Source organism: Xenopus tropicalis, chromosome 5 (assembly GCF_000004195.4).
Source record: "Xenopus tropicalis strain Nigerian chromosome 5, UCB_Xtro_10.0, whole genome shotgun sequence".
Classification (NCBI taxonomy): domain Eukaryota; kingdom Metazoa; phylum Chordata; class Amphibia; order Anura; family Pipidae; genus Xenopus; species Xenopus tropicalis.
In genome coordinates, this window is record NC_030681.2 from 68,977,230 (window position 1) to 69,003,730 (window position 26,501).

The window sequence follows — 26,501 nt, forward strand, 5'->3', positions numbered from 1 at the left end:
CACATAGCGTTTTGCATTTTGGCCAATAAGTTCCATTTTGGTCTCATCTGACCAGAGCACCTTCTTCCACATGTTTGCTGTGTCCCCCACATGGCTTGTGGCAAACTGCAAACGGGACTTCTTATGGTTTTCTGTTAACAATGGCTTTCTTCTTGCCACTCTTCCATAAAGTCCAACTTTGTGCAGTGCACAACTAATAGTTGTCCTATGGACAGATTCCCCCACCTGAGCTGTATATCTCTGCAGCTCGTCCAGAGTCCCCATGGGCCTCTTGGCTGCATTTCTGATCAGCGCTCTCCTTGTTCGGCCTGTGAGTTTAGGTGGACGGCCTTGTCTTGGTAGGTTTACAGTTGTGCCATACTCCTTCCATTTCTAAATGATCGCTTGAACAGTGCTCCGTGGGATGTTCAAGGCTTTGGAAATCTTTTTGTAGCCTAAGCCTGCTTTAAATTTCTCAATAACTTTAACCCTGACCTGTCTGGTGTGTTCTTTGGACTTCATGGTGTTGTTGCTCCCAATATTCTCTTAGAAAACCTCTGAGGCCATCACAGAGCAGCTGTATTTGTACTGACATTATATTACACACATGTGCACTCTATTTAGTCATTAGCACTCATCAGGCAATGTCTATGGGGAACTGGCTGCACTCAGACCAAAGGGGGCTGAATAATTACGCACACCCCACTTTGCAGTTATTTATTTGTAAAAAATGTTTGGAATCATGTATGATTTTCGTTCCACTTCTCACGTGTACACCACTTTGTTTTGGTCTTTCATGTGGAATTCCAATAAAATTGATTCATGTTTGTGGCTGTAATGTGACAAAATGTGGAAAAGTTCAAGGGGGCCGAATACTTTTGCAAGCCACTGTATATAGTTTTATGGAGATTTCTCACTTGTATAGGTCAAAACTGCCAGCAGTACACTACCAAATTTCCAAAGCACTGCTTCAGAAAACTGCATACTTTAGATTTCAAGGCCAAAAATTCTAACAGAAGGTTTATCCCAGAAAATATAGGCACAACTAGCACAACTGTCTGTCTACTCCAAACTATCAAGTCGCAATTCTTTCCTAAAATTATTGGTTTTTATCAAAATTATTTTTAAAAAATCGCTTCAAAGCTTCCAGTATTTAGTATCTTATCCTCTTGACCTCCTACAGGTCATAAAGTAACCAAATAAAACACCCCAAATATGAATGCCAGGAGTCCACAGAACAGTTTGATACAAAATATGTATAGGTTTACCTAAATATGTAGCATGTAGGGGCCCCAATGGGAACATACCCCCATATGATCTGTCATTTCAGCTTCTGCAAAATCAACACATTTACATCCTTTATGTGGGATAATGCTAAAAAAAAGTACACTCACCCCAGAAAGCCATATATTTTTGAAAAGTACACATTCCCCCGAATCTAAAATGGGTACACATTTCTTTTTACTCCAAAGTACCAAGCCATAAAGCTTTCCTAAGTTTGCAGATTTTTATGACATTTCAGAAAATCGCATAAAAATGTTGCAATTTGCCGCATTCATCTCTCACAATTTCTTGATAAAGATTAGATAAAGGCAAATCACCCCAAATAGTAACACCTAAGATCTACTGAACAGTTTGATGCCCAATATGCATAGATATACCAAAGTCTGTGGTGTGTACTGACCCCAAAATGAAAATAGCGCATATGGATTTCTCGCCTGCCAACTTAGCTTTTGCATACAGAGCCCCCTGACAGCATATTATGTGCCAAAACTTCCCCTAACTATACAAAGACCCCCAGAAAACCATATAGTTTTGGAAAGTACACATTCTGACAAATCCAACATGGGTAAAGAGTCCTTTCAACAACAAAGTACCAATCTGCAAAGCTTTCCTAAAGTTATTGGTTCTTATGACATTTCAGAAAATCACCTAAAAATGTTGCAATTTGCTGCATTTATCTCACACAATTTCTTGCGTACAATAGCAAATCACCCCAAATAGGAACACCTAAGATCTACTGAACAGTTTGATGCCCAATATGCATAGATATACCAAAGTCTGTGGTATGTACTGATCCCAAAATGAAAATAGCGCATATGGATTTCTCGCCTGCCAACTTAGCTTTTGCATACAGAGCCCCCTGACAGCATATTATGTGCAGTAATCCCCCCTAAATATACAAAGACCCCCAGAAAACAATATAGTTTTGGAAAGTACACATTCTGACAAATCCAACAAGGGTAAAGAGTCCTTTCAACACCAACGTACCAATCTGCAGAGCTTTCCTAAAATTATTGGTTTTTATGACATTTCAGAAAATCGCCTAAAAATGTTGCAATTTGCCGCATTTATCTCTCACAATTTCTTGCGTACAATGGCAATCACCCCAAATAGGAACACCTAAGGTCTACTGAACAGTTTGATGCCCAAAATGCATAGATATACCAAAGTCTGTGATATGTACTGACCCCAAAATGAAAATAGCGCATATGGATTTCTCGGCTGCAAGCTCAGCTTTTGCATACAGAGCCCCCTGTCGGCGTATTATGTGCCGTAAACCCCCCTAACTATACAGAGACCCCCAGAAAACCATATAGTTTTGGAAAGTACACATTCTGATGAACTCAAAATAGGTAAAGTTATTTTTGTACACCAAAGTTACACACGGCAAAGCTATGCTAAATACAGATCAGGAACACTTACAGGGATAAAAATGCAATAAAACCAAAAAAATTGTGCAAATCAGTGAAACAACAACAGAATATCTGATCCAATAGTCACGTTGTCAAAATAAACAGTTTTTAGGGAAAAGAAACTAAAAACAAAGTGGTAAAATGAAAAAAAAAAAATTGTGTATACATGTGTGTATACATATGTAAATGTGTGACAGTGTGTAAGTGTGTATATAAGTGTACAGTATATGTGTAACAAAAAACAAAAAAAAATAAAAACTGCTAAATTGTGTGCTTTAAGTGTGTGTAAATGTATGTAAGTGTGTGTGTGTAAAAAAAAAAACCTGTCCTAAAGACGAGATCGCTTGCCTGGTCCTTCTGGCTGCAGTCCTCCGGAGGAAGTCAGAGGGCTGCAGCGGGGGGGAAGGAGGAAGCAGTACAAGCAGCCGACCTCATGTCTGTCAGTCTGTCAGTCTGTCAGGCTGTCATCGCTGGAAACTCTCTGCAGAGAGTATCCTTTATCTGCCAAGTTATGTATTCATAACTTACCACTGTAGAGGAAAGAAGTAGTAAGTTTTACAATTAAATTATATTTGTATGATAAAGCTTATCAATTAACTAAGTCAAATCCATTTTTGGTGGTGGCAACTGCTGTGTGGGAGGTTTATGGCTTTTCAAGCTAATGCTAAACTACAATTCCTAGAATCCACTTTCAGCCACTACTACAGGGAACTGTATTTAAACAAACTATAATTATTTGCCTTATGTTCACCGTGACCCATCCTTGAGCTATCCCAGGGTACATATATACATATATATTGTATAATATTATAGCACATTAGAAGCAGAATGCTACTCATTTTTTATAAATAATTTCTAACATTCTTTTACAAAAAAAACCCAACTCTTTCTGCCAGCAGTATAGAAAAGAAAACTTTGTTGTGGAAGTCTCCAACTAGAATAATTAGTTTACAAATGTTTAAATTCCATCTTGATATTCATGTTTGTACTATACTCTGGTGACATTTTACAGCCTTTATTACATAGTTTTGTAATCGTAGATACAATGAATGTTCTTTATTATTTTGAGTTCCATGCAAAATAGAGCCTTTTAAATTCCTATTAAGTGTCAAGTAAGTAGCAATTTCTTTAAATAAAACATTTTGTCTGGCACTTATATCAAACAACAAAGCACTACCATTGAAAGCACAGTCTTTTTATTACACCATCAAAGTCTTAAGCAATATGAATTAGGAAATGCTGTATTGTGACATCGACCTCAACTAGAAATGACGTGCATGGTGTGTGAATTGACAGTAATATTTTCTGTTAGTGCAGGAATGGGCACTCGTTTACTTCACAGGACAATAAGAAAAAATTACTTTCTTAGACATCCATTACCAAAACCCACCCAAAAGCAATGCATGCTGCACAGAACTTTTCCAAAACCTATTTCTAACCTATCATGTGAAGCTCTTGTATACAGGAGGCATGGAGCTTTCAGTGATGTGTTACAGTAAGTAAATGGCTTATTTTAAGGTTATTTATTATTACCCAAAGTCTTTATTGTGAGCTGAGAAACAAAGAAAGAAGGACTAGTGTCTTTTTTATTGATCTATTATGTTACCCTGTTATTTTCTTTACTTCATATTGTCCTAAATGTAGAGAGTGGCAGATTGCCACTGAAACATGGTTTGATATTTAGTTTTGTACTGGGCAGCGAGGTGGTGCAATGGATAGCATTTCTGCTTAGCAGTCCTGGGTGTGACTAGGGACCAATATGCATGCAAGTTTGTTCTACCTGTGTCTGCATGGGTTTCCTCCCATAATCCATCAACATATTGGTGTGTTAATTGGCTCCTTATAAAACAGACGTTGGTGTGTTTGTGCATGGGAAGGACCTGAGAACCTAAGCTCCATTGGGACAGGAACCAATGTGAATAATGCACAATGTCTGCAAATAATTGAGTTGCACCATATGTAAAATAGTTACATGGTATGCCCCCCGCATACCCCCACCCGCTTGCACACACCTCTCCTCTCCCCACTGATCGTTGGACTGGGAGCTCACATACCCCAACCTGCATGCACACCCCCATCTGCAGACCAGATTGTAGCTTTATGGTTTTACCTAGTTATCTTTTCAAGCTTTTTTAGCTAAAACACTTGGCAATACAGTATCTAATGATGATAAGTATTGTTGATACATTCCTGTAATTACACATTTATCCTTCAGAAAAAAGAGCTGGTCCTCTGGAATTAGCTGCCCTTTCCTTCCATTACCCATGTAATTAGAATTTATTTGATTTCATTGCAGTAAAGCAGCAAAACAAATAATTAAAGGGAATAATATTGAACGGGAGTGCTTACGTGGTAGAAATACAATTATTCCAGTCATTTCTCCGATTACAGATGTTGACATTAATTACCAATGAATAAAGTCATCTGATCATTTTTTTTTTTAAACTCCTTTATGCAGTATGGTCACGTTAGTTACAAAACACTTGCATTCATGCCTTGTATGCTTATGAAAAGGCAGTAAGAATTCTGTGTATAGATCTTAAGGAGCTTTACCTACAGTATATATCTAAATACTGCATTATCATTTCAGAAACAGTTTATGAAATGCTATATTTATCTAGGGCAGTGTTTTTCAACCTTTTTTGGGCAAAGGCACACTTGTTTCATGAAAAAAATCACGAGGCACACCACCATTAGAAAATGTTAAAAAATTTAACTCTGTGCCCAGCAGCAGTGCCCCCCTAGTACACTGGTGCCCAGCAGCAGTGCCCCCCTAGTACATTGGTGCCAAGAGCAGTGCCCCCCTAGTACATTGGTGCCCAGCAGCAGTGCCCCCTAGTACACTGGTGCCAAGAGCAGTGCCCCCCTAGTACACTGGTGCCCAGCAGCAGTGCCCCCCTAGTACACTGGTGCCCAGCAGCAGTGCCCCCCTAGTACATTGGTGCCAAGAGCAGTGCCCCCCTAGTACATTGGTGCCCAGCAGCAGTGCCCCCCTAGTACATTGGTGCCAAGAGCAGTGCCCCCCTAGGACATTGGTGCCCAGCAGCAGTGCCCCCCAGTACATTGGTGCCAAGAGCCAGCCCCCCTAGTACATTGGTGCCCAGCAGCAGTGCCCCCATAAGTCAGTGTGCCCCGTGGCCCCCCCTAATACATTGGTGCCCAGCAGCATTTTACTTCTGCTCTTCAGCGGCTTCAGCAGCATCTTCCCCTCACGCGCGCCGCCTCTGCACTTCTGCCTACACGCGACCGCACACAGGCCCTTTTATAACGGTGCGCCCCGTGCGTACTGTCGTCACCCGTACACACGGGGCGCAACTAATGACAGGGCCCGGATTTTATTAAAGGGGGCCCGAGCTACTAAGAAAAACTGTAGCATCGCCGGGCCCCCTTTAAAAGTAAAAACAGCGGAACAGCGGTTGAAAAACGATGATCTAGGGAGTTAAATTTATGAAACTGTATTGGCAAAATAGTTCTATTTTAAAGCCTAGAATAATGTAGCCGAGGAATGTAGCATTGTTCCAGGCAGCTTCAGGTTTTCAGGTTAGTTGGATACAACCTGTGCACCTCAACTGTATTGAGATCTTTGAGGCTTTGACTGGGCCATTGCAGGATATTTACCCATCTCTAGAAACCCAAAGCAAATGATCAGCACTTGGCATTTACTGTGTATCTCATTAAAGAGAAGAGAATAGGGATCTTATTGGTTGCTATGTGTTAAAGAAGACTATAATATTGTGTAAAAAACAAGAATGTTTCTGTGCATTGTACTTTTGTAAATATAGAAAGAATTACTTAAAAAATATTTTTTTGGGGCTGATTTATTGAGAACTTTCCCCAAAGCCCTATTAGTTCCACCCATGTGTTTCACTTCCTGCTGCCTCCTTTCTCAGGCTGTGCAGGGGAGCAAATTGCACTGTAGGAAAGGAGCCAATCTGCAGTGAGATGGACCTGATAGCAAACTAAAACCTGTATTTGCTTGTGTGACTGCAGGGCTGTGATTGGCTACCCCCCTCCTACTATGCCTCTGGCCAGAACTGTTAGGACATACCTACCCCTTATTTGAAATAGCAACGGGGGCCACAGAGGATGTATAGGGAGCTCCAAAATGGGCCATTTTTAAAGATAGTTTTTAGCCCAGAGTGAACCAGCAAGATTTGGAGGGGAGGGTTAACTTATGGTTAATAGATCTTTAAATATATCTTGGCCAACTTTGCAACTTGTATTACCTTAATCCCTTAGTTTGCTGAATGCTAGGCAGCAGGGAATTGAAACACAGGAGTACAGCCGTTAATGCAGCTGCTTATTGATTCTGTGATTTATTCTTCAAACCCTTATCGCTAGTGTGATTAGATAAGCCTAGTAAGTCCTGGTGCTGGTAAACTGGTCTCATTATGGATGTTTGGTTACCAGAGTTTGCAACTCCAGGGCAAAAAAGTAATAGTTATTCTTGCTTCTAGCCTTGATACTACATGCAGCAGTAACATACCTCCCAAAATTTGAAAAATGTAAAGAGGGACAAAAAAAAAAAATGCTGCGGCAACATGTTTTTGACCCCGCCCATTTTTGCTACCACATCCTAAATACCACTCCCATTTTAAAAAATTTGACAGGTTATTTAAACACATTTCTGGGCGTTTGGGGGTTTTGTTCTATGTGTTATTACAGTTTTGCTTAAAAAAGGTGAAATCGCCCTTTAAGTTGCAAGTCTCAATTCCCTCAATAGATCTGTTTAGCTTATTAGTTACAATTGTATCTAAGTGCAGGTGTTGCTTGTTAACTTTTCTGGGCTCTCTGCCAAAAGCCAACTTATTTAATTAAGTTTGAGAAACTTTGTATCTTTTTTTAGCATTCAGTGCAGTAGTAGAGAAATAGGGACTTTTCCAAGCTGAGCTGTTATAATCGTGACTGCCCTGCGAACATCGGGACAGTTGGGAGGTGTGCAGTAAAATCACACAACCAAGTGTTTGTATTTTAAGAAATATTTTTTGCATCTGACATCTTTAACTGTAAGGGCAGGTTTATCAAAATGTGGGTTTCTCACCACAGAAAAATTCTCTCACTTTCTTTTCATTTCTATGGGACTTTTAGAAGCATATTTGTCACTGAATAAAAGGTAGAGTTCACCATTTGATAAATACACTTCTAAAAATCCCACAGTAATGAACAGAAAGTAGGTGAATTTGTCTATGGTGAGTTCTCATCTCACACTTTCATAAATCTACCAATAAGTGTCAGGATCATTGCTTTTCACATTTAATTCTACCCTGACTGACTGTTTATTACAAGCTATGCAACTTTCATTATGACTGCCCTGACTAATTTGGAATCTTAACAAAAAATAATCTTTTTTGCAGCTTGGAAGAAGTGCCACTGTTTTATAATGGGAGGGAAGATATTTATATTAGAATGCTTGCTGCCCCTGTAAATCCAGCCGACATTAACATGCTGCATGGTAAGTTCAAAGGAAAGACCTACCATACTGGCAATTGCTTAAAATGTAGTGATCGGTATGAAAAAAAATAAGTCACATGAATATGGTTAAAGGCACAAATAACTGATTTCGTTTTACCTGCAGGACAGTAGTAAAGCTAGATTATGGAAGGCTGCCTGTCATATATTTTGCTAAACATATTATACTCTTTGATATGCAGTAAGAGAGCAATGGATACAACATAGGATTGTCTGTAGAAAAAATGCTGTTAAGAGAGCACAGAGTCATTAGGTAACTTATCACAGTAGGCCAGTCTCTTTCATAATGATGATGTACAGTATATGGTTTTCAAAATAGGGCTGTAGCTCTTTATTATTCCCATGCAGTGACATGAATCCCCCAGCCCAGGGGTAGGGAACCTTGGCTCTCCAGATGTTATGGAACTACCAGTCCCACAATGCATTGCAGGAGTCTGACAGCCACAGTCATGGTTAATTAAGGAAAATGCTTGCTGGGATTTGTAGTTTTATCACAGCTGGAGAGCCAAGGTTCCCTACCCCTGCCCCAGCCCAAACATTTTGCTTTTCTTTATGAGTCCTTTGCAGCAGGATTAACATTAAACCAAAAGTGCTCCCCTCTGTCAGCCCTCTTTAGCAGGTGGTTCCTCTATATTGAGATAAATACAACCTGCCACCCAAAGTTGTCATGGAACTACAACACATTACCCAAAAGCCTTGAAAAAAATTTGGTTGAAAGTTTTGGTACCACAATAGCTGGCTGGAAAAGCTTGGTCAGACCTTAAAATGTAGTAAATTATTATTTTGCCAAGACTTTATTTAATCGTTAAGACTTCCCTTTACCGTGACCATTCAACATAGTCACAGAGAGGAGTATAAAAAGGAGGCATGGTGAGGCTGCCTTTACAGTAATTATTATTAGTAACTATCTCCAAGCTTGGATATACAGTTATAGGACCTGTTGTCAAAAATGTTTGGGGCCTCGGGTTTTTTTTTCAAATAAGTAGTCTTTCTGAAACTTGAATCTCCAAAATCCAATCTACTGAAAAACATACTTTAAAAAAAATGACTGGTTTTAAGCAAGCAGCTACTCTGCATGGGTGGGGGGAAGGGGGAATAGCATTATTCTTCCAAGAATTGACTAGTGTATTATCTGTACTGACTATGATACTATTTTGAACTTTATTTTAGACAAGGTAACACCTTATTCCCATACCTCTTGATGCATCCACAGCATATACACTGAATATGCTGTGGATGCATAAGGGGTCTTTATGAAATTTGGATCTCCAAAATCCAGTCTACTGAAAAACATACTTGAAAAAATTATTGGGTTTAAGCGAGCAGCTACTCTGCGTGGAGGGGGATAGGGGGAATAGCATTATTCTTCCAAGAATTGACTAGTGTATTATCTACACTGACCATGATGCTATTTTAAACTGTATTTTAGACAAGGCAATACCTTATTCCCATACCTCTTCATGTGTCAACAGCATATACACTGAATACCTCATTAAATGCAAGACCCACACAACCTCATAATGCTTTAATCCAACACTCACATGGCACTGAAATACACAGAACGATTTATAGCTTTGAAAATGACAAAAGAGAAAAGTTATATTGACCAACAACACAAGAAACCTACACATTTCTATTTCTACTATATTTAAATTCATAAAAAATTAAAAGCCTGTTCTGAAATCTAAGGCTTATCAACAAGCAAAAAAGTAGCTCAACATCCAAAGTGATGTATGTATGTAGCTTACATTTTATGGCTGCAACCACAGGGAATTTTATTTCTTTTAATAAAGTGTTAGCACTGATCTCTGCATTCAGCACTTCCAACTACTTTAAAGCCACCGGTGTCCTGGCAGTTAATGCTTGAAATGACGAACATTTTAGGATCAGGCGTATTGGTAAAAAAGAAAGTAAATGCATATTCTGTGTTTGAAGGCAATTCAAAAAAAGGTCAAGCAGAGAACTTCAATTTGTGTGTAAGGGCAAATGCAACATCCCTGTATCTAGGAGTTTTCTATTTATATTTCATTCCCTTTTCTTGTTGGAACAGATTAAAAATAGTTCTGAATGTGAAAGACAATATATACGACAACATATTTCAAAATGAAGCTAATTTTGAAACAGGGTCTGATACCTCTGGAAGGCTTAATGCAATATGCTACGTATTAGCTGTCTCTTAAGAAGTCTAATACTGGTATGGGATCTGTTATCTGGAAACCCGTTATGCAGAAAGTTTGGACTTTATTATAACTAATGCAACATTTCTCTGTAATAATAAAACAGTACATTGTACTGTTATATTAAGTTGTATTAATCCTTACTGGAGGCAAAACAGTCCTATTGGGTTAATTAATGTTTGACTTTTTAGTAGACTTAAGGTGTGGAGATCCATCTTACAGAAAGATCCCTTATACACAAAACCTCAGGTCCCAAGAATTCTGGATAACATGTCCTATGCCTAAACTTTAAAAGCTAAAGGGATTGTTAACCCTATAGGTCCCTACATGGGTATTCCATTTTGTCGGTTTAGGACAGGAAACAAGTTAATAGCTCTTCACCTCACTAGCATCATGCTTCATCAAGTCAGTGCTGCCCAACTATTGCAATGCAGTGGGTACATTATCCAGTAAATGGCATGTTCACAGACTGAATTAAGCTAAACCGATGATGTTGTATAAAGATGTCAGTGACATCCTTGGGTGGGCTAAAATCATTAATAGTTCTTGGAAAACTGCATGAAAACTACAGTCCTTAAGGTTGACATACCTAAAGTAACCACACACAAGGATGATTGATCTGCAATCCAATGATGAAATGACCAGGAATAGTGTTTTAGTGACAGTTTTGAGGCTTCTTAAAATTGTATGGCAAAAAACTGAGGATAAACCTTATATTGTGTCCCTAAATGCCATCTTTAGAATATCTTATGACAGATGTCTGTCTTGATTTTTATGGTGTACTTTTTATTTCTAAATGACACTGTTTACATAGCAAATAATTCACTCTACCATTTAAAATTGTGTTCCTGAACCAACAAATGTATTTTTTTTAGTTGTAATATTGGTGTGTAGGCAGCCATCTCAGTGCATTGTGCTTGAGTCTGAGCTTTCAGAAGGAGCCAGCGCTACACATTAGAGCTGCTTTCAGGTAACCTATTGTTTCTCCTTTTCCCATGTAACTGGAGGAGTCCCAAGCCAGACATGAATTTCTTACTAATGAGTGCTATTCTGATATCTACCACTTTTGGCAATACAGGTGTCAGGTAGCTGCTATCTTGGTACTCTCCCATTGTTCTGCTGATCTGTTTCTTTGAGGGAAATATGAGGCACCCTAGGAAATGAAGAATATGGCTAGCCCCATGTGAGATTTCTAAATTAAATATTAAAAAACTGTTTGCGCTTTTAAAAAATGTATTTCAATTCAGGATTCTGCTAGAGAAGAACTATTAACTGATACTTTTTGAATAAAAAAAAAGACAATACTACTTTAATGTAGTGGGCTATCACATCAATTGTATGCTCAAAGTTTCATAAAGGGGTATGTTATATAAGTAAAGTTGCCAGGTTATTCCTTTAAAACCAAACTAGGTATTTCAGTTACACACACACACGTATATATTTATAAGAAGGTACTGTCTGATTTTGAGTTGCAAGTATTGCAGAAGAGTCCTTCTACTAAGATAGATAGATAGAAACATTCAGTTTGGATATAGACTTACAGAGGTTTTTCAGATTGAGACTCGAAGTCCAGTTTATGGACAAAGAGACAGAGGGTATGACTCTGGGTATGTTAACTCTGAAGCATTTTTGTTTATGTAAAAAAAAAAAAAGCTGGTATCTGTCCCCTACACCCTTTCACCCAGTGGAAATGTTCATTAATTTCATATCTAGGGATTTCACAGGGCCCTATGTAATCAAAGGCATTGAGGTACAACGATAATATGACCAAATTGGAGTGTATAGCTCTGGAGTCTTTAATGCAGGTTACAGTAGTAATCTATAAGCCAGTCGAAGGGGGTACTATTGTGATCCGAGACAAGAAATATTAAAGCAGATTCCTGGTCAATTGAATGATGCTGATTGTATTTTGGAGACTATATCCCGGTATCATGTGCAGGGGCTGGTAAATGAGGATTTGAGCAATTACTAGTTCCAGGATTTTCCCAGTGTACCACTGTTCTACACCTTACCAAAGATAAGGTTCTCCAGGAATGCCCCATTGTTGCTGGGGTGAATTCAATTTTTGCCCGAATAGCTACCTTTTTTGGTAATGGGTTGGCACCCTTTGTGCCTTTTGGAAAATCCTACATTAAGGAGACTTCTAATTTTTTATGTACACTAGGATGATACGTATATACAGAACCTGGAATTGGGGGTTGGGGATGGTGACACTGTGTTAGCAGCCTTTGATACCTTCTTGATTTGGGGATTTAGGTGGTATGGGCTGTTTTAGAATATTTTGAGTACAGTCAGTTACAGACATGCTTTTTCATGGAATTGCTCTCAATGGTACAACATAATAACTATTTTCTCCAACTACAGGGTACTGCTATGAGATCCAATGTATCCCCCACCTTTGGCAACATATTTATGAATCACTTTAAAACTCAGTACATGTATACTCATGCTCTGTTCCAACAATACTGCCTCAAATGGTGGAGCTACTGTATATTGACGACCTGTTGGTGGTATGGGGTGGCAAAGTTGGATCCTTGTTGGAGTTTAAGGACTATCTAGATGGTTATGTTTCATCAATTGGTTTTCTCTCACATATAGCACAGAATCTGTTACCTTTTTGTATACTATGGTTTACTGTAAAAGTGAGCAGTTGCTTATGGACCACAATAAATGACTTTGATTTGATAGCTCACACCCTAGGGCTAATACTTCCTTACTTTCAATGTTAAACGTATAGTGTCAGACAAAGAGAGACTTATCACACAGTTGGAGGAAATTACATCCAAATTTGTACAAAAGGGTTTAAGATAAAGGGTCATTACAATTGATTCAGAATATGTAGTCTATATGCTCAAGTGTCCTTGTGAACTTGCATATGTGGGGGAAATGATTCTGGAACTGGTTCTGGATACACTATTGGAAAGAAAGCAGTAAAGTTACTGGTTCCAGACCATTTTTGCACAGCTTGCCATGCCACACCTGCACTTAGATTTCTTGTGATACAGTCTGTTGCCCCCCCCCCCCAAAATGAAGGGGGCAACAGACTCAGAATTCTAGATTCGTACTTTGCAGACATTGCATCCAAGGGGGCTCAATAAAGAATATGATTTTGCCTTTAATTAGTTTACAGTACTAAAGGGACGGCTTTGAGTGGTGTGTCATACACATGCGCACACACAGGTTACTTGGTTTGACCAGGGGCTGTATTAAACTTGTGACTTTTAAGGAATCCTGTGAATCAATCTCTCTCTCTCACTCTCTAAAAATACTTACTGAATTTTGTACCATCAACTTTATTTTAAAAATGTTAATAATATAATATGGTGTTTGTACAGGCAATTATGGCATTACACCATGCTTCCCAGCAATTGGTGGAAATGAAGGAGTAGGAGAAGTAATCAAGGTTGGTTGCAATGTGAACTCCGTTAAACCAGGAGACTGGGTAATTCCAACAGATTCAGGATTCGGTAAGTCAAGGAAAAGAGGTAAATAGTATTTGTAATCGATTGTGTCAGCAGTTCTCATATATAATAACAGTATGTTTGATAAATTTGAACTAATTTTTAATTTAACCTGCTATAGATATGTTAGAGTTATTACAGTTTTTCCCTCTAAGTAATGGGCTTGTACCCACACAAAAAATGGTGTGTGTATTTATTCAAACCTGAGCACACTGTTTTTAAAAATGTGTACAAAAGTTTAAAATGTGTGACCGAAAGAATATTTTTTGCACACATAGGCAAAAAGGAATTAGTGGAAACACAGCTATGGACAGTAATATTCTAATACAGTCTTATTTTGTCTTGATTAAGCGCCATCATGATGGCATGCACTAATCATAAGAAGGCAATATCATTCCCAATCTGCTGCCAAATATTAAAACATGTGCTTCTTCATTGGAAAGGGCCTTGGCAGACAAAATTCAGATCCCCAAATGTAAAGTGTTTATAATGAAGCTCTTCCAGTGAATCCATAGGGGTAGGTGATTAATATTTATCCAAACATTTTGTTCCCTGCATTTTAGAAATTTATAGCATTCAGGAAAGCTACATCATCAAGCCTTTAAGAGTAGCTTGGATGATTTCTTGAATAAGCATAATATCAAAGGCGTTTGTGATACTAAAATCTACAGTTAGTATAGATATTGGTATATATAGTTTGTATATGTGTGTATTATGTGTGTATTTGGTATTTTTTTTAACCCAATTTACTTACTTTATATAGTGTGTAAAAATTATAAAATATTTTTAGTAATTCAACAAAAGGTCCATAACAATTATCTCTTGATTTCAGTACTTAAAAACTGAATGCCAGTAAAATGTTAGTAATTTCTAGTAACTACTGTATATTGCCCTATAAAGATTAAGATGTTCATCTTTTTCTATTTTAAGTTTCAGTAAAAAGGAATAAGGTCCTATTGTTGAAATCATGATGATGATGCATAGATATATCATAAGCACATAGCTTATTTTAATGGCATGTTGCCTTTGTAAATCTCTATTATCTCATCATTAAAACTTACTTAATTCAAACTAATTTCAACACTATTTTAGCTAACATACAATAGCAGATAAACTTAGGATGACATCTTGTGTATTCTGGCAGTTAGAGAATATTAACACCAAGGCTGATTATAGTATTGAGGTATGGGATCTCAAAATTCTTTGTATAAATGGTTACTAAGATAGCATACATGCATATCCTGGCAAAACAATCCTACTGAGCCTTTTTATTTTGAAATACAGTATTTTTAGTAAGGCAGTAAGGTCTTTAAGTATTTAATAAGTATTTTAGTACACAAGGCAGTAAGATTATTAGTAAATAAGGTATCCAACTGATACAATAGTAATGAAATATGGAAAACGCCAGGTCCCAAGCATTCCATATACCCCATAACCCCATACCTAAACATTTTCACAGGTACATGTTAGGGATTCTTATTAGAGATAATTGGATAGATAAGATATACCAGCAGTATAAGGAAAACTCCAGAGGAGCCCGGTGTACTACCCATCACTCCACCTCCTCTTCTACTGTTAGGTTGCAGCAGGAGCACTAACCTTCTGGGATTACAGTGGCTATAGAACAAGCAGACCCTGCAGTCCAGCGTGTTTTTTGTCATTTTGTTTTTAAATAAGTAGAAGTTATTTTTACAAGAAGGAACCATATGCAACTGGTTATCCCAATCTCAGTAAAGGAAGTAAGCAAAAGCAGAAGTAACTGCAATAGTGCTTTTAATCACATGACCCACACCGTTTATCAAGTGTACTACAAACAGCGCAAACAAGTGTAAAAATATCCTTATCAAAGAAAATTGCATTACCAACACCCCACCTCCTAATCCTTTCAATTTAAGTAACATTTCAGGCTATTTCTACCCTCGTTCTGAGTCTTGACAAAGACTCAGAACACAGTTGTGATTAGTTATGTGCAGACTGGATGCAAAATCACTGCAGTGATGATCAATGTTCATGACTTTCAAGGGGAACTTTCCTTACGATTCATAGCATATCCTGGATATATGAATTTCTACCCACGAAGGAGGGGATTATGTTACTGTGTTGTACATATAAAGGCTACCTGAGCTTGTGTACCTAACAGGGCCAGAACTACGGGTAGGCAGAAGAGGCATCTGCCTAGGGCGCAACTGTGAGGGGGCGATAGTTAAGTACCTCTTTTGCACCCCCAAGTCCGGAATCTCTTACCCCCACATTTGATTTCCTGGCGCTCCCTCCCTGCATTGAATCTGCGTTCGTGCACATGTGGTGGGGGGGAGTTTGAAGCGGTGGGGGCAAGGTTGTCGGCTGGGTCACCTAGGGTGCCCGGCCGACTTGCCCACCTCTGATACCAAATACCACTCAAAAGTAGAATGCTGCAGGTCATATTTATTTATTTGACACAAACTTCATATATTGGTAGTGCCCTATTATGCCCAAACAAGGTTAATGCACATTACCTAATTTTATGTAAGGTAACAAAATAACTAAAAGAGACTGCCCTTAATGACTTACTGTAACTATTCTTACCCCAGGGTGCCTAGATGATTGCTGATATAGGTGATGCAGTTATACTGTTACTGAATACATTTTGACAGGATGTCTAAGGAAGTGCCTGCTCTTAAATGATCTTATGATGGCTCAAGCATCATATATCTGTGTGGTAGTGAAAATTTGAAATTTTTAACCACTTGCATTGTTTCATTTCAAGTCTTAGCTAAAACATCATGAAAAGTTATAAATACCCCTACTATAAAGGGTAATTATGGTTTAATTGTAAAAAAAATAAATAAAAAGGTTTTCCTATTGGGCATTTTTACTCAGGGAAATTTTTGTTGTGCCGAATTTTCACAGCAGTTTCTTAAATCCATGCCTGTCATAAAAATGTGTCCATCACTTGCTTTCTCCACAGTTAATTTACCCTTTTGTGCTTTACTACTTAATAGGCACATGGACAACACATGCAGTTTGCCAGGCGCACCAAGTGACGTCTATTCCTAATAATATCTCCCTTATCAGTGCTGCTACCGTAAGTGTAAATCCTTGCACTGCTTATCGGATGCTCATGGATTTTGTTACATTGAATCCAGGTAGAGAATATTTACATTTCTGTGAAATTGTTTCCTCATTTAAGAATTCCACATTAATATGAACTTTGACTATGATGTAGACATTGTATAGTGATATACAATATTTCTTTATTATTATTGGGGTGGGGTATAAACTGTTTGCCTTTCTATTTTAAATCTTTTTTTTTTGCTTGAAATTTAAAGAGCTGTAAGGCTTTTCCAAAGCTTTGTCTAGCAAAGTCAGAGCTTATGTTAGAGTCAAATTACACAGATCATGTGACAAATGGGGGGAAAATTCAGTAAGAATAGCTGCCTTGGTCTGCAATGTGTACCCTTCTGCTACCTCACTTTCTGGCCTGGGCATTAGTTTCTGCTTGAACATTAGTTGGTAGCCCCTAGCTCTTGTGCCTGTACTCTCACTGCTCCAGCCTTAGTTTTGGTTGGTCCTTTCCTGTCTTGAGTCTGTTTCACTCCTATCTCTATGCCTGCTCCATTCCACTCCTATCTACCTCTTTTACTGCACCTGACAGTACATTAACTGCTCCTGGCCTGAAGGACACACACATTTCTCTTTAGAATCCCTTACCCAATTACTGCAGCTCAGCAACTTGCATTGGTTGGAAGTATCCATAATTATCCCTAATAATTATATAAGTTCATTTACAAAGAATACAGATTCAATTTTAGAAGCATACACTTGAGCCTTTTCTTTTGGAAGGTGCATTTCCCTTGGGCAGGAATATAAAAAAACCCCTTCCTAGTGCATTGTGTTCCCCGGTGCTTGCGCTTTCTGAATGATATGCAAGCAAGGCTTCCTATGGGTTGTCCATATGCCACCAACCTCATACTCATCCTGTATGCAGTGGTGTTTTGTGTTCCTTAACACATCGTAAGGGATTTGGCCAAATACCGGACCGAAGTCAGAATCCCAATTAGCATATGCTAAGGGTTAAACATATCTGCCCGTGGCAAAAAGAAATCCACTTCTGTGTTCACACAGACATTTAACCCTTCCAAATCCTAATTAGCATATTCTCAGATTAACATTCAGTTCAGCCAGGACCATGGATTTGTCTGAATCCTGGCCAAATACCGAACCAAATCCTGAATTTGGTGCATCCCTACTTTGTATCCCCTGCCATTCTTCAACTGGCATGTCCTGAATGTAGTCGTGCTACAGAGGCTTTCTACTTCCTGCCCTTCCTCGCTGTGTTCCAACCTGTTAGCCAAAACCATCCAAGATCCACCAAGGGCCAGATTAAGTAAAACCCTAATGTGATTGGAAATAACATAGCATTATTAAATATTATGTAAAATGTAAATTTATAATAGCAAAAAGGTTTAGTTATGTTTAGTCAGAATTGTTTTAAAAATATAAATATTAAACAGGTATAGGTTGGCAAAGGCACCTCAAATGAATTGCACCTAGAAAAGTAATCCATCCATCATGCTGTGACGGGCAGTATTTGTATTTTCTAAAATATTTAATTTTTAATCTATTCCAATTAATATTCTTGGCAATAAGGTTTATAGATAATAGTGCCCATGTATTGTAAACAGATAACACCAAGATTCGGCATATTAAATTACTTAATTGGGTTTGGTTACAGCAGACAAAGTTTAATACTGAAAACTGTACAAGTCTTATTACTAAAAAGTTAATGGAATACATTAAAAAAAATCAAAGGAAGAAAAGGATTTTGGAATTAAAGCAGATAGTTCATTTACTTCTTTTAGATATGTCACTAGGCTGGTACAATTATGTTTGCACCTAATCCCCAGATTTTTACACATTATTAATCCAGCTATACTTACTGCTGGACTATTGAAAATACCAATTAATAATACTGATTTAAACAGGTAACATTAACATTTCAACAGTGTTTTAAATCAGGTATAAAATATTAAGAGGTTTATCTAACACCCCATATATTTAATTAAAATATTTAAGGGGTTATTCAGCTTTAGGTAGGATATAACAATGACACATGTCCATCAAGTTCAGGCTCTGTCTAGTTCTATTGAAACCTGATCCAGAGAGGATTCTTCCTGACTGGCAATCGGACCAGTCCATGGAAAATGAAAGAGGGTAAAGAGGGTCTGCCCAGAAGCCCTTACAATCTAATACATCATTATAAGTCACAGAGGAGTTCCAAAGGCTGAATGCTTTTATATGTTCATGGAATTACAAGGTGACTTTTTATGTAATTTCTTTCAATAAGGAAAACACAAATCACAGATTATAACTAACAAGATCACTAAGCACATAACATACCCTAATTGTAAGTTACCATGGTGTTCCATGACTATATTAAACCACAAGGCCCAGGTTCATGTCATTTTGTACAAGCCATGGAACTCCAAGGTAGCTTGTATTCTCATATTTTACATCAGTTACATAATTTTATTTTATATACACAAGTTTCAGTCATGTGCCACATTACATCACTAAGCACTGTTTATATGGATGTAATACACAAAAGCCATGAATATCCTGTAAATCATAACCTTATACATGCCTCCCAACTGTCCTGATTTTCACGTGGATAGTCCCTCTTTTAACAGTTCAGCCCGCAGTCCTGGATTCTTACTGAAAAGTCCCTAATTTCCCTTTGATCTCCTTCCTGCACTGAATGCAAAAAAAGATACAAACTTAATTAAAAAGTAGCTTTTGGCAGAGAGCCCAGAAAGTTAACAAGCCACACCTGCACTTAGATACAGTTGTAACTAATAAGATAAACAGGTGTCTTGGGGGAACTGAGACTCCGCTTAAAGGGTAATTTCACCTTTTTTAACAAAACTGTAAAAACATATAAAACAAGACTCCAAAACCCCCAGAAATGTGTTCAAACTTTAAATAACCTGGTAAATTTAATAAAATGGGAGTGGTATTTAGGGGGTGTGGTTGCAAAATTGGGCGTGGTCAAAAAAATTCACCACACAGCATGTGGCATTTCTTTTTGTCCTTCTTTCCAATTTTCAAATGTTGGGAGGTATGCCTTATAGTCAGTACTCAGTGATGTAAGTTGTCAAATGACTGAAAAGACTGAAACTTGTGTATTATAATAAAGAATGTACCGCATTATTGCCCCTTTACAATAGGGGGTACATTATTCACTATATAATTTACATGATAATTGTGACTCTTGTGTATTATATTATTACTATTGTATTTTAATGTATCTGTTCTGATTACTGTAGGTGACACAGTCATTCAGAATGGAGCTAACAGCACTGTTGGTCAAGCTGTGATTCAGATTTGTTCATCAATGGGAATAAACACTATCAACGTGATTCGAGACAGGTAAAAACAACTGAAAGGAACTGAAATGTTTACTTATTGTCCCTTTTATAAGAAAAACAAGATGGTCACACACTTGCAGTGGGCCTAATTGACCTGCCTGTGTGCCATTTGACTGTACAAAATATTCTTTACAAAATAAGTATTTTAAATGCAGTCGTATGCTGCCCTCTTGTGTACAATTTACAAACTGGCTATTGTTGCATCACTGCCGATTTCCCATAGAATAAATACTTGCTGTGTCACCCCATCACTGTTAATCTGTTGAGATTCCGGTTATAATTAAGGACTTCTGCTCCCAGACGAGATTTCTAAAAATACTACACAGTTGTTTGGTTACATCAGTGGGACTTAGCACAGCATAGCAGCAAGAACAGGTGCATTTATATAAGGCATGTAAATCATGTTATAAAACGATAGGCATTTAATGAGTTTCCGGATGTCTACTATGATATTAATAAACTTAACTCATTAAGTGCCTCCGGTCCCAGCATGCCACAGATTGCAGATTCTATAAGCAGAGGCAGATCACTGTGGTTTCTACGTGTTGCATAGTTTTTCGATCCTATGGATATTATTTAACAAAGCAGCAGTTTTAATCAGCAAATATCAGTCTGTTTATATGTGCTAAGTCTTTATTATTATATATTGGACTTTTTTTAGTGAAATACAAGTGCAGAATAGCAATGGCAGACTTCAGCCTCTGTTTCAGAAAAAGCCAGCCAAAAATCACTCCCCTTTTACCCTGGGCAGACTTGCATCTTCTTTAAAAACAACAAACTGCCCTGGAACACTACAGAACCTGTTGCTGCAATGTTTTTCCTTTTCTCAGATATCCACCACACTGACCTATACTGTGTAATAAGGTACTTCTTGGGAGCTTGCTATACTTCACATTTGTGCAGATTAAACTGGTGCAATGGATACGTATCCATTGCACCAGTTTAATCTGCACAAATGTGAAGTATAGCAAGCTCCCAAGAAGTACCTTATTACACAGTATAGGTCAGTGTGGTGGATATCTGAGAACAGGAAAAACATTGCAGCAACAGGCTCTGTTGGAAAACATGGCAGTGCTGAGCTCCCAGATTGAGATATTTTGCAGCTAATTTTGAACTGTTGTTTTTCTTATTAAGGTTCCCTCCTTCTTTGCTTCCAGCCTGTCATATAACCCACTGCCTGCTTATGGTAAATAAGATACAGCACTAATAGCAGTTTTAATTCCAAATCACAGAGGGGCAGAACATAATGTTAAATTTTAGGTTGAGAATGCTCTTTTAACAAACAATAACTTTTGTAAAATGGCTAGTTAGTTGGTCTTATGTTGTCCCAAGTGCTTTCATTTAGAACTTTAGTCAAATTACTATGGGCATACACTGACTTTTCTTTTTGGGAATAACTACAGTTTTATTCCCCAAAGGCCTAATGTGAACGCACTGATTGAAAAACTGAGGTCCTTGGGAGCAACCTATGTTATTACCGAAGAAACTCTTCAGAAGCAAGAAATGGCAGATATATTTAAGGTGACCTGCTCTTTCCTTTTCTACTGCATTCTCTTATGTAGATTAATACTTATTTCTGTTATTGCTTGTTCCTGGAACAGAGCAGTGACTTCATAAACTCACGATCAATATAAAAATGAAAGCTATTATATTATGCTGGTTTCTTTTTTTTCAGGTGGTTGAAAGACCAAAATTAGCTCTCAACTGTGTGGGAGGAAGGAGTGCTGGAGATCTTTTCACGCATCTCATGTAAGTATAGCAGCTGTGACTACACAACCCGTTATAATTCACAAAGATCAGTTTTTTTTTATACTAAGGAGTAGTATTGAGTAGTAATGAGTTTTACACTTTATGAGCACCTCGAGCTGTTATTGCACCCCTCTGAGCCAGGGTGAAAAATAACTTTAGCTTTCACCTTCAGTCCTGCTGTAGGATTTAATGAGCCCCTTGGAAAGCAAGTTGCTTGTGACAGAGTTAAAAAAAAATAAGTTCTTTAATCAGGGTAGCAACTCAGGGGCCAGGCATGGGTGGGGAGGGGGCAAACTAGTAGCACTGGAGACTGCACCACACATGTGTGTGTGTTGTATATTATATATACAAAAAGCTGAGTTACAAGAAGGTCCCAAGATTATAATTAATCCATACTGGAGGCATAACAATTCTGCTTATTTATATAATTTTCTTAGTAGGTTTAAGATATGGAGATCCAAATAACGGAAAATTATACGGAAAACCCCATGTTACGAACATACAGGATAACAGGTCTTATACCTGTACAGTTTTATCAACTGTTGTAAACAATTATATTCGTTCTTCCTATGCATCATTAAATGTAATCAAGAATTAGAAACAATTAAGGATTCTTCTGTTCATGTAATAATACATTGTTGCTTTTGCAAATCAAACTATGCTGTGGCTATTTCAAGTAAAATTTCAGATGGTTTTATGCCACATATTAGAATGGTATAATGCGGTGAATATATTTGTTTTACCTAGGGATGGCAGCACTATGGTTACTTATGGAGGAATGTCACGAAAGCCTACACCTGTCCCTGCTGTAAGTGTGTCAAATGATAGCAAACAACTTGTTATAAATAATTTAAAGGTGTTTGTGTGTAACACTGTAAAATTGCATGTTTTTTCCCAGTGCATAGCTCCTCTATTTTACTGAGTTTTTACACTGCTATCTTTCAATTTAGAGGGTAACATAAAAAAAATATATTTAATTTCTTTGGTGAACACAAGTCACTGTGTGATCTTATCTTTCTGTCCCAGGAAATGTAAGCTGACATCAAACTATGCAGCACTGAGTAATTGGAGTCTTTAACCTACTGCCTTTAAGATACTGTTCAGCAGTAGACACATGCTGGCAACTGTACAATATCAAGACATTAGAAATCTTTGCTGTAGTGTAGCTAGTAACAAAGTGAATATTCTGTATGAGGGTATGTATGTATTTATAACATATTTATAACATATTACACTGTCTGATATCTTGTCTTCTTAAAGAAAGCTGTGATATTTAGAAATATTAAATTATATGGATTTTGGATGACTCAGTGGAAGAAAGACAATCTACATGGTGAGTACTTGGATATATTGATTATGTTCTAACACAAAGGTTAGACAAAATGAGATATGATCCTGACAAAACATTTTTATATGTTCCATTAACTAAGACTGTTTGTGAAATTTCTCTACATACAAAAAAAAAAAGATAAAAAATAATTTGGCATATATGGGAATGATCTAAAAGTGCAAGCAATTGTCAGGAGATACTTTCATGACAGTAATGAGATTTCAGGTGAAAATTGCCCGACAGCATATGTCCTTGCTCTTTCAGATCATTCTCACCTGTGAGAATGTGTGTTCCATTGCAACCAAAATACTCTGTATGCCATTGCACAAAGAGATCAAATTACTTTATTTCTTTACCAAATGTTAAAGGGGAACTCCTGCTTCTGAACCAAAATCTTTTGTCGCCTGCGGTTATTTTTTTTTTGTCGGCCACACTTTTTTGATGTGACCGCGTCCCTTTTTTTTTTTTTTTACACAACCGCGCCCAATTTGACGCGCAACAAAAAAAATCAGACAATTTTTCACTGAATTTTCACGAAAAAATCCACTCATCGCTATTTATGAGCCCCACTCATCACAGAAACCCCTAATATACATATATATATAAGCTATAATTAATCTGTTCCTTCAAAAAGTATGAATAAATACCATTTTTATATGCTGAAACCCAGCTGCAAACTTGGCCTTCTCTTTCTGCATCATTTAAAATCCTAGCAGGGGAGAAAGGACTAAAAGATTGATGTTACAAACATCTCCACAGTGTACAGACAGCACACAGGAACTACATAACCCACAATGTATTTCACTGCGATGATCCTTTCTTCATTGACATCACATGTGCAGGGGCTTGTGGAATTTGGAGGATGCAGGCTGAGAACAGTAGACTACTGATACATTTTTTTTTTTTTGAGTCTCAACGTAGTCAGTCAGATCAGCAGGACAACAGGGGGCTAGGCTTAGGTAACTGTTCCAAACCATATTAATACTTTACAAATCATAAGACGACTTAATATTTTTAATTGATATATATTGATAAGTTGCTTGAAATTATGTTTACTTTTTAAAAAGCTTAAAGTTGTGTTTGGGTGGAGCTCCCCTTTGTTTCTGAGAAATAATTGATGGCCCTTGGCTACTTTACAGTGTTTATCACTGCCATCAATGAGCAATTCTGTGCAATCCAATTAATATTGAAAGTGCCTGATTTGCTGCTACAGGCTGGGGCTACCCCAGGACACTGCTTAGGGACAGTGGAAACTAGAACAGCATAAACCTTTTATTTCACACTTATTTTCACAATTTAACAATATAAAACTATAAAACAATAAAACTGCATTGCCCTAAGTGGAAAATTGATGCTCACTTGTTGATTGCTTTAAACAGATGTGGCCAAAATAAAAGGAATGCTATCGGACTTGATTGAAATGGTACGGAAAGGACATTTACTGGAACCTGCTTGCACCCAAATTCCATTTAAAGAGTACGAGACTGCATTTCATGACAGCCTGAACCCCTGCGGCAGTAAAAATATACTAATTATGGAATAACCATACAAATTTGCCATTAGTTAATATAAATTAAGCCATTAATGAACAATATTTATACTGTCTTACCACACAGTTTTGATGGCTCCAAAGCTTTATTAGTTGGAAAACCCCAGCTTTCGCAAGTACACTAGTAGCGAACTTCATATGACCACCTCAATAAAAACTTTCCTTCTATATTCTGCAAATACTTTGACATGCCTTAGCAGCCAAAAGGACTGTCAGATTTATCACCAGGTAGATGTGGTGCAGCAGTAACTCAACTGTGAATAGGATGTGCAAAGATTGAGCTCAAATGACTAATTATTTTCCCTTCCACTAGGTCTACTATTAGATTCAAAATCATGTATTGGCTGCAAATTACTTTTTAATGGTGTGCCCTCTAATGGGTATGGAATTTATTTCTGTTGGTTTAAGCCCAAATCTCATTTTATTTACATTATATGCTTTGGACCGGTAACAGATATAATCCATCCCTAAGCGAAGGCTAATACACGGGGCGGATTCTCACCTTGTGGATAAAGCCAGGCCAAGAATCCACCCCTACACACAAAAAATCTATTGTTGCGTCACAGCCTGAGCCATTGTATCAGCCGTAATGAAGGCACACCAAGCAAAATTCAGTGCAAAACTGCATACACGAACAGTTACCAGGCCAACTCTGCTTTGTGTGCCTTCACCTGGGCCAAGACAATGGGTGCAGGCACAACAATAAATTTGTTTGCTCACAAAATGTTGAAATAATTGGCATGCTTTGTACAAACATTTTACGGAAAAGGAAAAAGTGTAAAGAAATAACACAATACAAATTTATATGGGGTATGCATCTTTTTATGTACACAAAATGCAATAATACAGCAAGGCTAGAACAGTTATTTACATGTGTTCCCCATACATTTGAAATGTTGTGGGGGATAAAGCAGTGTTTCCGATAGCAATAAAAGGCAGATGCACATAATGCTTTAAAACTGACAAGCAGTATTTAAATACCTGTATGTCCACTGTATTTGGGGTTTATCCCATTGTTGTTAGATTCCAAAATGAATCATTTAAGGTTAAATCCATATCAATTTTTAGGTACCTAACAACCTACAACCTTGGGCTAGTTCTCCTTTTTAAAAAAACAAACCATCAGTTTGCTGAGTGCAGGCCAATATCATCTTCTGGTCTTCCAGGCACCCCCTGTTGGGCTTGACACCATCTTCTTACAATCCTGTTTTAGTGCATTTTTGAAGCAGAGGAGCACAAGCCTGGGGTACAAGGTAAACGTCTAGAATCACTTGGCAGTGCCTTTTGACTTGGTAACCTCTCTTTTTTAAGGTCTATGGCATACATGATGTTTTGTCACCTATGCTTAATCTCCCTGAGGGTGAGCAACAAAACATGCAAAGCTACCTTCCTATCAGAAATAATTTAAATCAAAGGCGGTAACATATGCATTTTTAGTAGTCTGGCCAGAGCACTTTTCCTAACAAAGCTAATTACTCTCTTTCTTTGTATGGCAAGTGCTACCAAAAAGCCAGCATCTAGCTACTTCTTACTTAAACTGAGGACTCCCTGTATTTGGCTATCTGACTTACAGAAAGTAAACTCAATAGGTGTAATTTATGTACCTTGGCAGTAAGGGATGGTTTTCAATCAGATGTTTGCTTTTATTAGTCTACCTGCAGCTGGATGAAATAAAACTAATAAC

The 26,501-nt window shown here is 37.7% G+C and overlaps 1 protein-coding gene across 2 annotated transcripts; it reads left to right on the forward strand.

The window, feature by feature from the left end:
* Positions 1-3,982: 3,982 nt before the first annotated feature.
* Positions 3,983-24,985, forward strand: LOC100170432 (trans-2-enoyl-CoA reductase, mitochondrial). 2 transcript variants are annotated; one of them, XM_031902140.1, is made up of 10 exons: positions 3,983-4,170; positions 8,030-8,127; positions 13,657-13,788; positions 16,764-16,907; positions 20,088-20,190; positions 21,593-21,710; positions 21,865-21,938; positions 22,686-22,746; positions 23,199-23,271; positions 24,648-24,985. In XM_031902140.1, exons 1-10 carry the CDS (start codon positions 3,995-3,997, stop codon positions 24,809-24,811), a joined length of 1,143 nt encoding a protein of 380 aa, XP_031758000.1. In that variant the 5' UTR covers positions 3,983-3,994; the 3' UTR covers positions 24,812-24,985. The 2 variants fall into 2 exon arrangements, with proteins under 2 accessions (XP_031758000.1, XP_002936349.3); XM_002936303.4 differs by having other exon boundaries at positions 21,608-21,710.
* Positions 24,986-26,501: the final 1,516 nt, after the last annotated feature.

Bases quoted from the DNA above. Each gene is read 5' to 3' on its own strand.
- LOC100170432 (XM_031902140.1), top strand. From the start codon at position 3,995: ATGGGCACTCGTTTACTTCACAGGACAATAAGAAAAAATTACTTTCTT. The intron at 4,171-8,029 runs GTAAGTAAATGG...TCTTTTTTGCAG, and splicing joins GCTTTCAGTGATGTGTTACA to CTTGGAAGAAGTGCCACTGT. The intron at 22,747-23,198 runs GTAAGTGTGTCA...GTCTTCTTAAAG, and splicing joins AGCCTACACCTGTCCCTGCT to AAAGCTGTGATATTTAGAAA.